Source organism: Nelumbo lutea, chromosome 1 (assembly GCF_056320005.1).
Source record: "Nelumbo lutea isolate HS-2025 chromosome 1, American lotus-T2T, whole genome shotgun sequence".
Lineage (NCBI taxonomy): Eukaryota > Viridiplantae > Streptophyta > Magnoliopsida > Proteales > Nelumbonaceae > Nelumbo > Nelumbo lutea.
In genome coordinates, this window is record NC_142684.1 from 8,476,346 (window position 1) to 8,491,758 (window position 15,413).

The 15,413-nt window shown below is 42.0% G+C and overlaps 1 protein-coding gene across 1 annotated transcript; it reads left to right on the forward strand.

The window, feature by feature from the left end:
- Nucleotides 1–4,488: 4,488 nt before the first annotated feature.
- On the forward strand, nt 4,489–8,035 carry LOC148873416 (UDP-glycosyltransferase 74F2-like). The gene is made up of 2 exons (XM_088966870.1): nt 4,489–7,002; nt 7,137–8,035. Exons 1-2 carry the CDS (start codon nt 6,316–6,318, stop codon nt 7,881–7,883), a joined length of 1,434 nt encoding a protein of 477 aa, XP_088822996.1. The 5' UTR covers nt 4,489–6,315; the 3' UTR covers nt 7,884–8,035.
- Nucleotides 8,036–15,413: the final 7,378 nt, after the last annotated feature.

The following is a 15,413-nucleotide window of genomic DNA, read 5'->3' on the forward strand; positions in this document are numbered from 1 at the left end:
GAGCTAAAGAGAAAAAGAGATAGAGTGTTTGAGAGCTGAATCTCACACATACCTTCTCTGAGGGAAGGGACGCCTTTATATAGGTGTAAGAAACTAAGAGCTTCCAGTAATGCATTTGAGATTCTAGGGAAACTGCGCCCGTCATGTTCAGAAGAGACCTCACAATTGGATATATGATCCACATAGAGGGATAAAGTCCATCTAAACAACTTCGATGAGGACAGATGGGTCTAACGATCAAGCATTGTGATCCCAGAGAAGTCAGAAACAATTACTCACTCGAGGGGGAGATATGGCATGTTGCTACCTGAACCTAGGTCAGGTTGGTAGAAGTAGGTTGCCTCTCATGCCGACCTGACATCTCGATGGGACCAAGGTAATTTAGTGGAAACAGATCGCCTCATACACCGACTTGAGATACCATCTATTTGTTCACAGTTTAGTATAATGGGGTGGCCCTGAGGTCACCAATGCAGTTATAAAGTGTGTGAGGTGATCTTCTTGCGTGGTATTGAGGTGTCACCCAATTGTTCAGCATTGCCACGTGTCATGAAGTCATTGGAGGACCAAATTACCCTTCATCAATTGCCATTGCCATCGAATAAGAAATATAGAGAATTGATATGCCTTTGCCATAGTCTTGGGTACGTAATTGAGTTTTCCAAGTAGATGGTAAATAAGGCTATGTTTGATTTGAAGGAAAATGTAGGGAAATGAAGGGAAATGTAAGGAAACCTTTACAAACTTTGTATATGTTTTCTTGCCTTTCCCTTCCCTTCCCTATATTTTCCTTCAAACCAAACACAGCCTAAAAGAAATTAAAATGGTAAAAAAAAACAAGATCTTAGTCACAACAAGAAACATGTACTACTGATAACATAAATCCAATAGTATTATATATAAATTTATACTCCAAGCTGAAATCTATTTGTAATAATTAAATTGATTCTGATCTTATTAACCAAGTTGGATTTTGGGATGAGTCGGTGTGAAAGGAACATATGGTGTGAAAGGAATGTTTAAATCCAGATACCTACGTCATACTTGGTTGGTGGATAGACACCATATTCATATCCTAGACAAGAGTAGTGGAAGAAAAAGCAGAGGCATTGTTGACGATAAAGGATCTCTCAATTAGTAAGCATGGGCATAGTTGACGATAGAAAGGATCCTCTCAATCAATGAAAGACGTTCACTTCACGTATGCCAAAATTACAACTTTCCACTCGAGAGTCGAAACACATTAAAAAAGTGGACTCTGGACTCTGGAGTCAACTTGAACATGTGGAAGAGATGATATTTATGAATATTTATGAATATATATATATTATTTTCTTGGAAAATGATGCTTCTAATTCATACATTAATAGTATCATTTTTTATCTACAGCATCGATGCCAAACATATATTAGGAAACAATTCTATTAATTGACTATCTGGATAAGGAGTATATTGAGACAATTAATTTTAAAGGAATAATATGGAAACATTGATCGCATAATTTTACTTCTTTAATCATTATTTAAAGTATGTCTTAAAAATAGGGTTGCAAAGTGTATATATCTTTATTACTTTATATATGTTTAAAATATATATTTTATCTCATAGGAAGTTAGTTGGAATAAATATACTTGAATGTTGTATTATTTTTTACTAAATAGTCATTGATTCAAATTTAGTAAAATCTATTTTGTTTATGCATGATATAATATCAAAGTTACTTTTAATCAATTTTATTAATAATTTTAGTTTAATTTTTTAATACTATTCAGTATTCCATGAATTCATATATAAATAAGATTCCATTGGGATCGAAATTTAAATGGATCAAATTTGAATAAAAAAAAAAACACTGCATGAACCATCAAATCGTTTTTTGTCTTTACATGCCCTGATTTTTCAAAAACTAAATGTCTACTATTACAGATATAAAAAATATTATTTTTTTGGGTTAAATGTAAAAATCTCTGATCCCCTGAATTTTCTTACAATTATATAAGCCTCCCCTGTGTTTTGATTGTAACAATAACCTCCTCTGTAGAATGCAAACTTTGATCCCATATGAAGAAGATTGAGTTGAGGGGAAACATTCAAAGTATATTTTCAAACAGGTAGGAAGGTCAGTTTCGTTACTTCAATGCTCCTCGATAAGGGAGTAGGCCATCAATGGGTCGGGTCTGACTTCATGGAGTCAATGAATCCATACCGACTGGATCGGTTATGGTTTGGGATCTGAAACCAGTGGATCGGTTTCGGTTTCTGACATATTGCTTGATTATTATTGGTTTAGAACTGGTTCTATTCAGTCCTGAACCAACTTAAACCCTACTCGAGCCATATATGTACAAAAGTAATTAAAATATAAAATTCAATCCTTAAACTTCTCTTAATAACGTTTTTAACAAATATTAAAACCACTCTCTCACCTGGTCGAGTGGATATATTATCCCTAGTCAACATAACTTTAATTAAAAGTATTTAACAGCAATAAATGTGCAATGGGGTTTACATGTATAAGGTTTACTAAAGGGTGATTTGTTATTAACATCCTATTTTACTTTTGGCTGTGTTTGGAATATGTGTAAAACGTTATTGATGAAAAAAATACACTGATAATGTTTTACACTGAACTATGAAAATGATTGTTTCTTTTTGAAAAACGCAATGGGGTGGAATAGTGTAAAGTTTTACATCGATAAAATCAATGTGGCTTTTACATCGATTATCGATGCAAAATCTTACGCTTAATGAGGTTTTACATCGATTATCCACGTAAAACTCCAATCCATCCAAACACATGTAAAACTGAATCGGAGTGGAGTTTTACGTCAATCATAATTACATGCTCCTTCCAAATGCTTACAAAAGCGAACCTATGTAAAGTTTTCATCGGTTCTTAATTTACATAGGGCCATTTTTTCATTAGGGATGTTCCCATTTTTTCAGCCCTGATCAATTTCATCTTTAGTAAAAGTATCTATATTCTTTACAAAAAGTAAGGTCCTATTCGCTTTTCAGTAAGTTATTTACCTGGGTAAATGCAATTATCTAGATAAGTTTTTCTTGGGAAAGACTTAATTACCTGAGCAAGTGCATTTACATATGTTCTTTTATTTTCTAGATAAATGAAGTAATGACTATTTTAACTATAAAAATCCATTATTAAAAGGGGCATTTTTATCCCATTCAAGTATTAGCAAATTTTCCCCTAAGTGGGAAATTTATTTACCCACCTAGGAGATGGGTATAACTTATCCAAATAAGTGGTATGTAGGAAAATAAACATTCCCTGATCCCCACATAAATTTGAAAACTAAATATGGAATTATTGATCAATGAAAATCATAATTCTATTGACTAACTTCCCCCTCCCAAATTCCAAAAAATAACACCCCCTAAAAAAATGAAAAAGAAAGATTTCAACAAAATACACGATGATCTCATGAACACAAAAGACATATCATACCGAACCTTACTACTGTACATACAGAATTTATGTTTCCAAGAATATATAAATCATGCATAAGAGGCCAAAATTTTTGGGCAAAAGGATCAAGAATCGTATCCGTCCTGATAGGTAATGTCTGAAGGCCATTGGAGGTTTATATATATATATATATATATATATAAAACTGAATAGCGTGTGTGAAGTCGGTCCTGTTACACGTAGGTGGATGAATAGCGTGTTTTAGGGTTTACGAAAAAATATGTGTTTTCAAAAGATAAATAAATAAATAAACCTATATATTTGAAAAAATATATGGATGATGGCCACGTGCAGTCGAGTAAATTAATAATTTATTATTTTTCATCTGCCTTATGATGTAACATCTCTATTGAGGGGTCTCCGGACGTACCTAAAAAGTCAGGAAAATTTAACTGTCACAAAAGAGAGATCTTATATAATTTATGATAAATTTCTTAAACTATTCTTATAGTTTAGATAATTAAGTATTATTTGAAAATTGATTAACGATATTCCTATTGTTTTTTACAATTGAATAAGTTTATCCGGTAACATCCGTTAACTTTCCGTTACATATGATATCATATGACTAATATATTTATCATAAATTTCAAAAATACCCTTTTTCACCTTTATTCCTAAAAATATCCTTTGACCTCTATCTTCACCAGTTCACCCTAATAACCGGTAGGCTCGGCAGTTTTTGACGTGAGCGAGTTCTCATCGATGCCGATGTGGTTATCATTGATACCGTTGAACTCTTGATTTTTGAACACATCAAATTCGATGTCGAACAAGTGATTATTGCAGTTGCCTTTGTTGGTAAGGTCGACGAAGTTGAGATGTTGAGAAGAGGTGGTGTCATTGATTCTGTCGGTGGGTGCAAAGATCAAGACGATGTTGTGGTCAGAGAGTTGGTTGTTGTTTGGAGTGATTGAGAAAATGAAGGATCGCAACGTGCCGGGGGCCCTCGTGGGTATCCTAGAATTTTAAAGTGCTCGACCAACGATAATAGTAGCAATTTGTAGAAGAAGGAGAAGTACCAAATCCAACTCTGCAACTTACAATGGCGGTAGCGGAATAGAGATAGTTAGAAAGGAGGAGGGATAGAGAAGGAGAGAGAGAGAGAGAGAGAGAGAGAGAGAGAGAGAGAGAGAGAGACGAGAGGGAAAGAGAGGTGGCGGGAAAGAGAAGTATCAAATCTGCTGCTACAACTTGCAACTACGGTGGTGAAACAGAGGAAATGAAAGAGGAGGAGAGTGAGGGGAGAGAGAAAGAGAGAGAAATAGTGGGAAGAGAGAACGAGAGATAGGAAGACAAGAGGGAAAGAGAGGTGGTGGGAGAGAGAAGTACCAAATCTGCTGCTGCAACTTGTAGTGGTGGTGGTGAAACAGAGGAAGTGAAAGAGGAGGAGAGAGAGGGGAGAGAGAAAGAGAGGAGAGAGAAAGAGTGGGAAGAGAGAACGAGAGATAGGGAGACAAGAGGGAATGAGAGGTGGCGGGAGAGAGAAGTACCAAAATCCGTTGCTGCAACTTGCAGTGGCGGTGGTGAAACAAAGTGAAAGAGGAGAGAGAAATAGCGTGAAGAGAGAATGAGAGATAGGGAGACGAGAGAGAAAGAGAGGTGGTGGAGAGATAAGTACCAAATCCGTCATTGAAGGTTGTAGTGGCGATGGCGGAACAAAGTAAGAGAGAGAGAGAGAGAGGACACCTTTTGAACCCATCATAGCCCTCTAATATCGCCTTCATGAACGTCACAAATACCCCCGACATGGCTTTTTACATTAGCTCGTTCATCTTTGGCTTGTCTCTGTAGTATGAGGACATCGGCTCACCCTTCGCCTTCATGAATGACTCCTCTTTCGGATCCACCACCGCCACATGCAGGATGGGCCACACCTTCATTAACATGTCCTGGTGGTGCTGCAAAACATACACCACGTAGGATAGACCCTTGTCAAGCACCAAGGTTTTTCCAATCTCCATTAGGGTATATTTGTGCTCTAAGGAGCCATCAGCACTTTGCTGGAGGTTTTTGGGATCATTGATGGTTCTGGCAATTCCAGCAAAGAGAATGAGAGGGAGAGGGAGAGACCCGAGTAGGAGAGTAAAATAGTCTTTTTTTTATGTCTTAGTTGACACACTTAAATGATTAAGAAGGATTAATCAATTGTAAAAAACATTAGAGATAGCGTTCGTCAATTTTCAAACAATAAAAGTAGCCTTATTCAATTAACAAAATTATAAGGATAATTTAAGAAATTTACTAAAATTGTCCTATAATTTAGAGAAAAAAACACTAGAAGTGATGTGCCTTTTGGCTTTTCTTTTAAAATTTACTCCTAATTGGATCTGGTTCTGAGTTCCAGCAGAGATATCTTATCCATTTTGTTTGATATACTAGAATTCTTACATACCCTGCCCGTAGGGTATCACACTGAAATACTTAATTAAACCCATATGATTTATTTAATAACTTATACCCCTTTGATCCTGAAACCAAACATGGTTTGTAAATGGATGAGTGCAAATTATTTTCCAAATACACTAATACCTATACTATTAATTTTTGCTTTCAATATATATGTATATATGATAAAAAACACTTATTGATAGACATGAAGTACAGTTTCACAATCTTAAAATTACATGTTAATTTCATTAATCCTAAGCAATTAATTTCCGGTATAAGATGATAGTTCATTTAACTATATTTAATGGAGAGAGGAAAATAAATAAGAATAAACTGTGGGACGGTGACTCCTGGGCCTCTGTAAAGGTTACGTGTAGGGCAAGAACGCCGAAAGTTCACGGTTGACTCCACGTGGAGCGACGACTTTGGTCTACAAAATGGCTCCCCTGTGCCTTCAGATATCAGAGAGTAGAGAAATGGAGAAGAAAGATAGAGCTCATGAAGCCCATGTAATCGTATTTCCCTACCCTGCCCAAGGCCACATAAATCCAATGCTACAATTCTCCAAGCGCTTAGCCTTTAAAGGCCTCGGAGTTACATTTGCAGTCACAAAATTCGTCTCTAAGTCCATGCACACCAATTCCAACTCAGTCCAGGTTCAGTTGATCTCTGATGGTTTTGATGATGGTGGGTTTGAGCAAGCAGAGAGCATCCATGACTACCTCTCTCGTTTTAAAGAAGTGGGCTCTCTAACCTTGGCCGAGCTCATCAAGAAACAGGATAGCTCTGGAAAACCAGTCGATTGTCTGATATATGATTCCTTCTTTCCTTGGGCTCTAGATGTGGCCAAACAGTTCGGCTTAGTCGGAGCTCCTTTCTTCACTCAAATGTGTGCCGTCAACAACATATACTACCATGTCCACCAGGGGCTACTCCAGCTCCCAGTGCGAGAGCTAGTCGTTTCGATTCCTGGGTTGCCGGCGATCGACATTGGGGACATGCCATCTTACATCTCCGATCCACAGTCTTACCCAGCTTACCATGCAATGATCATGAGTCAATTCTCCAACACAGAGAGGGTAGATTGGATCTTCGTCAACACTTTCAGCAAGTTGGAGGAAGAGGTTTGTCGTCACATTTGCCTTTGAAATTGTGTCAAACATAACTGATGATTAATTTTTCTTTCCTTTAATTCTGATGATCTGATTTAATTAATTGCTGTATCATTTAATATATGTACATAATTCCCATGATATAGGTGATCGAGTGGATGGAGAAACGCTTTCCATTGCGAGCAATCGGACCAACAATTCCGTCCATGTACCTGGACAAACAGGTGGAAGACGACAGTGATTATGGTCTCCATCTCTACAAACCAGACAGTGGCGACTGCATAAATTGGTTAAACAAAAGGGCGGAGGGATCGGTTGTTTACGTATCATTTGGGAGCATGGCTGCACTCAGTGTGGAACAGATGGAAGAAATTGCCTGGGGCTTGAGAAGAAGCGACAGCTACTTCTTGTGGGTGGTCAGGAGGTCAGAGGCGGAGAAGCTCCCAAGCAAATTTGTGGAGGAGACATCAGACAAGGGGTTGATAGTAACTTGGTGCCCACAGTTGGAGGTGTTAACCCACAACACAGTAGGCTGCTTTGTTACTCATTGTGGGTGGAATTCAACTCTAGAGGGAGTAAGCTTAGGAGTACCAATGGTGGGAATACCACAGTGGACAGACCAGATTCCCAACGCAAAATTTGTTCAGGATATATGGGGAATGGGTCTCAGAGCTCAGCCTAATGAGAAGGGGATTGTAAGTAGGGAAGAAGTTGAGCGATGCGTAAGGGAAATTATGGAAGGAGAGAAGGTGAAAGAGATTAGGAAGAATGCCATCAAATGGAGAGATTTGGCTAGAGAGGCTGTGGGTGAAGGAGGAACTTCTGATAAGAATATTGACGAATTTGTAGTCAAACTGGTGGGTTTGCAGTCAGTCTCCCATTCTCACCATTAGTCTGCTGGGTTTGCTTCTTTTTCTTTTCCTTGGAAAAATTGTTGTTTTATGATCAACTACTATGGGATACCAGTCTTGTGGTCTATAGGTAATCCTGTTAATTAATTATATATCTTCCTGAATATATATTGACGAGTTCTCTAGCTAGTCAATAACCTCGTTAATGAATCCCAGCATATTTTTAACGTCTCTTGTGTCTTCCCCATAGATAAATAGGTGGGTGATTTACTAAGACGTCCCTACAGTTTGGCATAATGACTAAGACCTACCTATAGTTAGTTTTATATGACAAAGACACCCTATGGTTTGCAACCGTGTTGACTGCAGGGACGCTGCTTGAACCCCCCACTTACGGTAGAAATGCTGTAAACTAAAATATTATAGGGTAAAAGACTTACACTCCCCTGGAGTTTCCTATAAATACTAAAACTTCCCCTTTCTTTTGGAAAAGGGCTTAAACCTCCCCTGTTGATTATATCATTAGACAAATATTACCCCTCTCTTAACCATCCGTTATGAATCATCGTTACAAATAGCATTATTTCAAACACCCAATTATACCCTTGGTCAAAATTCCCAAATGATTCGGTTGGTCCCTTTTCTTCCTCATCAAATGGATGTTCGGCCACAACTGCAAATAGAAAACCTCATCAACAACAAATATAAAGGTTCAGAGTTCAGTATGTGCTGAGCAGCATTCATTGAGAAGAAAAACTGCCATTTTTTTGAGGATTAAGCCCTTCTTTGTGAAATGAATAGATTTGGGCTTTTGGACATTGGATCGTGCTTGGAAGTCTGAAATTTGTAACTTAGCCCTGTGAAAGCCTATAAATTGGAATGGAATCCTCAAAGGTCGTAGTAAAAATTCTTGGGCTTAGTCTGAAATTGTAGTTTTTGCTAACTCTTCCTTCTTTCTCTCAGTCTACTATAAAAAAGGAACGCTCTGTTTTGACTCATCTTCCTGCTCTTATTTTTCTCAGTAAGTTACCTTTTCAAAGTTAAATCAATCTAGCCCTTAGGAAATAGAAGCCAGGCTCCTCTATATCATTGTGTTCAACAACTTTGTTAGCACAACACATCCTCCATATTACAGTGAGTTTCTTCTTCCGATCAAAAATTCACTTTCTGGTCACATCTTGTGTTATTTTGTTTAGGCACTCCAGCGCTGAAACAAACAGAAAATTGAGTTTCACCGTCTCTCCATATTCACAAACTGACAATAAAAATAAGCTCTGAACTTTTACACTTCATGTTTCACCTTGTTTAGAAAATACCGTAAACCATGGCTCCTGATGTTGTTCAATTCGATGTGTTTTGAACTGAGGATGCAATCAGATAGTCCTGCCAATCAAACAGGGCCGAGGTAAAAGGATGAATCCGTGCATCGAGATCTGCAATCAGGAGAAAGTTTAGAGGTCCAAGGAGTTGTTCCCCGGTTAGGTATTCCGACGCTCAAGTCAGTAAGATCGAGAAGGATGTGGTCGGGCCGAGTAGGTTGAAATAGCATTGGTGCCGAAGAGATTATGCAAAGAGGTATTCAAAGAGTGCAGTTCCAAAAGGGGTCCCTTACCTCGAGCAACGAATACCTATTTATAGTTGGGTTTCCGTGTCCCAAACGAATAGGGCTCCCAGGGTTGTCGAGATGAGGGCATCCACCGAAGTCTTCAGGAGGTTTCATCTTCCTCGACGGAGTTCACTTCCTTGTCTGTGTAGAATACTCCTTCTTAGTTGTGCTCTTCCGTTATGCATTGCGTCGATGTGGTTTGAAGGGGGGCGACTGTGGAGATAGCCGCATAGCATCCTTGGCCAACTCAACCATCACCCGAACACCACTACCCTAGTTCCGAAGTCGAGGATTGTAGTGCTCGGTTGTGGCTAGATGTGAAAGAGCTCTGCGGTCTTCGACTAAGGAACTATAATTTCTTTGAGTTGGCTGGCCTAGGGTAAGACCGGTTCGCTAGGTAGACCGGCTAGTTCAACTCTCATACTGTTTCTGATGTAACGGTTGGCATGAGCTGCACTTAGTTGGCATGAGGTGCCAGGTGCCATAATGTCATTGGAGGGCCAAATCCGCCCTCATCATTTGCCCCCCACTCTCGAGCTGAAAGTAACTTGGCGAATGGAGTAGATTTTTCCTTTTGGCCCATAATTCGACGAGCTCGTAAGCGCTGATTCAGTTTCTTAGGCTCTGGGAGCTGCTTGGAAGCGAGCTGCCCGTAAGGTGCTGAGGTCTCTACCAGTTTGGTACTGTAGCCCTTAGGCTCTGGGAGCGACTTGTAGTCCACTCCTGAACTTTGCCCATGCCGAAGAGGCAACTGGGTCTTATGCAGTATTGTAGCCCTTAGGCTTTGGGAGCGACTCATAGTCCACTCCTAAACTTTGACCATGTTGAAGAGGCAACTGGGTCTTGTGCAGTATTGTGGCCCTTAGGCTTTGGGAGCGACTCATAGTCCACTCCTGAACTTTGCCCATGCCGAAGAGGCAACTGGGTCTTGTGCAGTATTGTGGCCCTTAGGTTTTGGGAGTGACTCATAATCCACTCTTGAACTTTGCCCATGCCGAAGAGGCAAATAGGTCTTAAGTAGTATTGTAGCCCTTACGCTTTGGGAGCGACTCATAGTCCATTCTTGAACTTTGCCCATGCCGAAGAGGCAATTGGGTCTTAAGCGATGAGGAAATCTTTTATCAGTTCGTCAGTTCGCGCCTGGGCCAGGCGGCCAGGTTGGCGTCTGTGCCAGGTCGCGCCGACTGCCAGGTTGGCGCATGTGCCAGGCTGCCAAGCTGCCAGGCCGCGCGTAGGATGCACCAGGCCATGCCAGGCCGTCACAGTCTGTGCCAGGCCGCCGGGGGGTGCCTTATAGCTATTATTGCGCTGCCTCCGCCTTATAATGCGGGAGCTTCAGTTTCTTTGAGTTCATAAAAAAAAGGAAACTATAAAGCGGGAGCTTCAGTTTCTAAAAAGGTGAGGACTTAGCTTTTTGTAAGATAAGAACTTAGTTTTTTGTAGGATGAGAACGTAGCTTTGTGTAGCGTGTTCCCACAGACGACGCTAATTGATGTAATGGTTTCTGGTCATGTATCAATTTTTTTTGGCTAAGTACCTCGTCACCTCGTCTGCTCCCAAGTGGCCTATGACTCAGGGGCTGAAGTGGAGCTCCCTAGTGTAGTGCAACCCGACTGCTCTCTGGAGGAAATGATCTACTCCTCTTTGTAGACAGCGGGAACTGAGGAACCCGTCCTCCCTGCAGGAGATGATATGCTCATCTTTGTAGATGGCGGGAGTTGAGGGACCTGCGAGAATTGAATCAGAGAACCTGGGGGTGTATACCCGACGAGGTCACTCTGATGGCTAAGTCAACACTTAGTAGTAGAGCTGAAAAATGATATAAGAGAATGAGAGAGCTAGAAAGCAGGGATTACCTCTCTCCTTTTCATCCCTGGGGGGTGAGGCCTTTATATACTGGAGCCCTCACGGGTTTGGTGGAACAGTTCCTGGATTCCCGCTGGAACGGGACCTGCTTTCGTGTTAGGTGGGGATAAAGCCACCAACCGATAAGGTTTCCCATTTCTGCCTGACTCGGGGTGTGGGTGAGCTAATGCAACCGTTACAAGTCATAATCCCGTAAAATGTGGGGTACGGTGGTGAGCTCCTCGGGGTTGTCACACGGTGGTTGGTCTGACTAGGAGGCAAGCTACATGTGGCGAGCTACTTGTGGTGAGCTACCTGTAGCGAGTTGCCTATAAGTGGCGAGCTGCCTGTAAGTGGCGAGCTGCCTATGGCGAGCTGCATGTGGCGAGTTGCCTGTAGCGAGTTGCCTGTGGTGATTTGTCTGTAAGTTGCAAGCTCGAGTTGTCTAGTTGTCAAGATGCTGCACTTAGTTGGCATGAGGTGCTAGGTGTCATAATGTCATAGGAAGGCCAAATCTGCCCTCACCAGTTTCCATTACAGGTCGGTAGATGTGTCATTTCATCTTCCCAAGGTCACATGCGTGCAAAGTGCAGCATTGAATCGGCGTCGTTGATCTGATTTGATCTGGACCGTTGGCTGCCTTTATAAAAAGGGGGTAGGTGGGCAATTTCACTTTGTCATTTGGGAAGAGTCTACGCCTTGGAGTTCGGCTGACATCCCTTGGTTGATATCTCAGTTGTCTCGAACTTTTTCTTCAATAAGATGTCTTCCACGGTTCCACTACGTCTTCCCTGTCTTCCCTTTTCACTAGGTATACTTTGGGGGATAAAAGTGAGGGTAGTTCTCGGCACGAGGTGATAGAGGTTAGGGTACTAGAGACCAATGTTAATGTGGCCAAGGTTGGTGACGAGAGCAATGTTGAGGTCTAAGATATTGGTGCTTGAGAGACTGGTGCCGACAAGGTGGCTGAAGTTGATGTGGAGTCAGAAGAGCAAGCCCTTGAGAGGAGATTTGGGGAGTGGTTTGCCTTAGCTCCATGTAGCCTTTCTCTAGCAAGTATGGCTCAAATCGGGGAAGTGTATCGCATTCTTGAAGAGTATGAACTTTGGTGTCCTAGGATTGGGGAGAGAGCCACTTTGGCTTGTCCCGATGGGAGTTGTGTGTACGTTTCGGGGTAGTGTCCATCTTAAGGTGGCATTGGGTCCTACCTGTTCAATTGATGTTGAACTCATTTTGGTACCTGGTCGGGCTACTTTGCTACTACACTCTCAAGGATATTGAGAGAGCCACTTTGGCCTATCCCAAGGGGAGTTGTGTGTACGTTTCGGGGTAGTGGCCATCTTAAGGTGGTATTGGGTCCTATCTGTTCAATTGATGTTGAACTCATTTTGGTACCTGGTCGGGCTACTTTTCTATTGCACTCTCAAGGATATTGAGATTACCCTGCCAATGTTTAGATACTTTCTCAACACAAGTAGGAGTACTACTACCCGTCGGATAGGTCGAACGTCAAGGTGCTCGTTGGGGCTCCCTCTCCCATTAAGCAATGGAAAGAGGGTTTCTTCTTTGTGGAGTGTTGAGGAGGTTGGTCATTTTCCCTCATCCTATCTGCTTTGAAGACCAAGGATAAGGGTCCTTCCTAGGTCAAGTTGTAGAAGGAGGAGATAGTTGCTATGAGGAGGACAATGTGGGTGCACATTGAGGAGTACACATCGTCCCAATTGCTAACCTTGGCTAGGCTAATGTGCCCTTCGGCCGAACAATCCCAGTCTGGTCCATGGGCTACATGGTCTCCCTTTCTTTTTAGTGAGCCTGTTTTCACACGGTTCTAACTTTGTGGTGAACTGTGTAGATTCAGACATGGCTGGTGCTGAAGAGAGAGCTTAGCATATGCGAGTCGCGACCGTGAGGAAGGAATAAGTGGCTAGGGCCTCAAGCACGCAACCCAGAGCTGTGGAGTTTCAATGCCATTCAGCGTAGTGTACACCTCAACAAAGGAAGTGGCCAAGGTTGATGGAGGAAGTCGTGGTAATTGACTCCAGGGAGGCCACAATGCAACTCGAGCAATCTTTGTCGTAGAGGGAGGATGCTCCAGAATATGCTTCTATTGAGGCCTCAGTCAGTGTGTACGTGCCGTAGTGGTCGGTTAGCTGGAGGACATCCTTGACATGGAGGGGGTGGTTGAGCAGCTTTCCCAGGGTGTGATTCTCCCCGGTATTAGGAAGGAATACAGTAGCCACACCAGCAACTTCCTGTAGAGTGCGACTCTCCATCAAATCATGGCAGTAAGTTCGGCTTTACTTATTCTTCCTTGTTTCTCTTCTTTTCTTTTGTGCTAACTATTCAGTGCCCTATAGTTGGTTTATTTGGTCGCGTCAGCCTTATCGATTGCCTCCGTGGGTTGCAGTGATTTTATGAATTGTGAGAGATCGAGAACATCCAATTGAAAGCAGAGTTGGTCGAGTTGAAATGTGGCATCGAGGAGAGGGATAACACCGTCTACAAGCTAAAGGGCCACATTAATGATCACAAAGAGTCGCGAGAGGTGCTGAGGAGGGGGCTCAAGGAGGCTGAGAAGGAGTAGGGCGTCTCTGAGTATAGAGCTTTGGAGGCTCATCAAAATGACCTAGACGACTATGCTTCTGACTCTTAGAAGGAGGGATTTGCTCTCTTTCAATTGAAGGTGATGCGTTAGTTCCCAGAGGTGCTCGGTGTCATTTACGGGTTCAAGCCGTTCATTACCGAAGAGCCCGAGCACAAAGATGTTGTCAATGTTGATGCCTAGGAGTGTGCTGAGGACCCCCCAACAGAAAATTGACGTGTTGTCTCTTCCCCTCTTTTTTTAGGGTCTTTGTATTTATCTCGATATGTCAGGTTTATAATCATTGTGTCAGCTTCTTGATTGATGGAAATTTAGTCTTTTTGTCGAGTACATTTTGCATTGCTTCTCTCTTCTCTCTAAGTTGTTCTGCTTTGGAATTAGGTTAGTCGGTAGGGTTCATAGGTTGCGCTCTATTACTTGCTCTTAGTCGGTAGGGCTCATTAGGTTAGTCGGTAGGGTTCATTATGGCCTTGGTCTCATGTTGGTCGAGGTCTTGGGCTTTGTGTCCTTAGTCTCATGTTGGCCGATGTCTTGGGCTTTCCGCAGTCCTCAGCTTCATGGTCGAGGTCTTTAGCTTTGTGGCCTCAGTCTTACATTGGCTGAGGTCTTTGGCTCCGATTCTCACCAACCGAGGTCTTTGTCTTAGTGGCCTCATTCTTATGCTAGTCGATGTGCTTACGAGCTCTCAATGTCACTGAGGAGCTTAGTGGCATCTGGTCTTGGAGAGCTTTGCGCTCTTTGACTAGGCTAGCCATGTTCCTTGGCTGCACCGACTGTGAGTTGGGAGGGTGTACGAAGTTCGATGGTCATCCTCTTGCCATTATGTGGCGGGGACATCTTTTCCACGGTTCCCATCGGGGGATTGTTCTGACCTCGACTGTCTATGGTCGGTCGAGTCTTTTGTGTAATGGTTGTTGGGCCTTGGCCATTATAAGTCGGCCAAGTATTTTATGAGATTGTCGTTGCACTGTGACCATTGGTTAGTGTGGAGTTCAGCAGTTAGAGTTTTGTCAAACTATGTGCAGGCATTTAGTCATTTGTGCTTGAAAGAACACTCTTTATTCATTGAGTTTGTATGGCTTGGTCATTGTTAGTGCTTGCACTGATTGTCATTATTACATTTGAATTCTTGGCACTCTAGCTCTTTGGTGTGGGTCCTCCGTGCTTAGTTTCCCCCCTTTAATGGTCGTCCTACCCAAGATGACAGCGATGACCCTGATCGGGGGAGCTTGGGTTAGAGGCTTGTCGGTGTAGTGCAACTCTTCTATGGGTTTAAGCTCTTTGGTATCGATGAACCCACGAGGTATCCACGTCAGACGAGGTCTTCCAAGTGGTGGCAAAGGTCGTGGAAACTTTCGGTGTCGTGGTTGTGGTCTCAGTGGAAATCACAATACCTCTCCTAATTCCTTTTGTTGCCATGGGTTTTATCTTTTCAGGCCACTTGATGAAGTTGTGGTCATAGATCTGCATTAATATTTTGGATCGTGGCACGTTTAGGAAAGTAAAGTTCCTATACGTC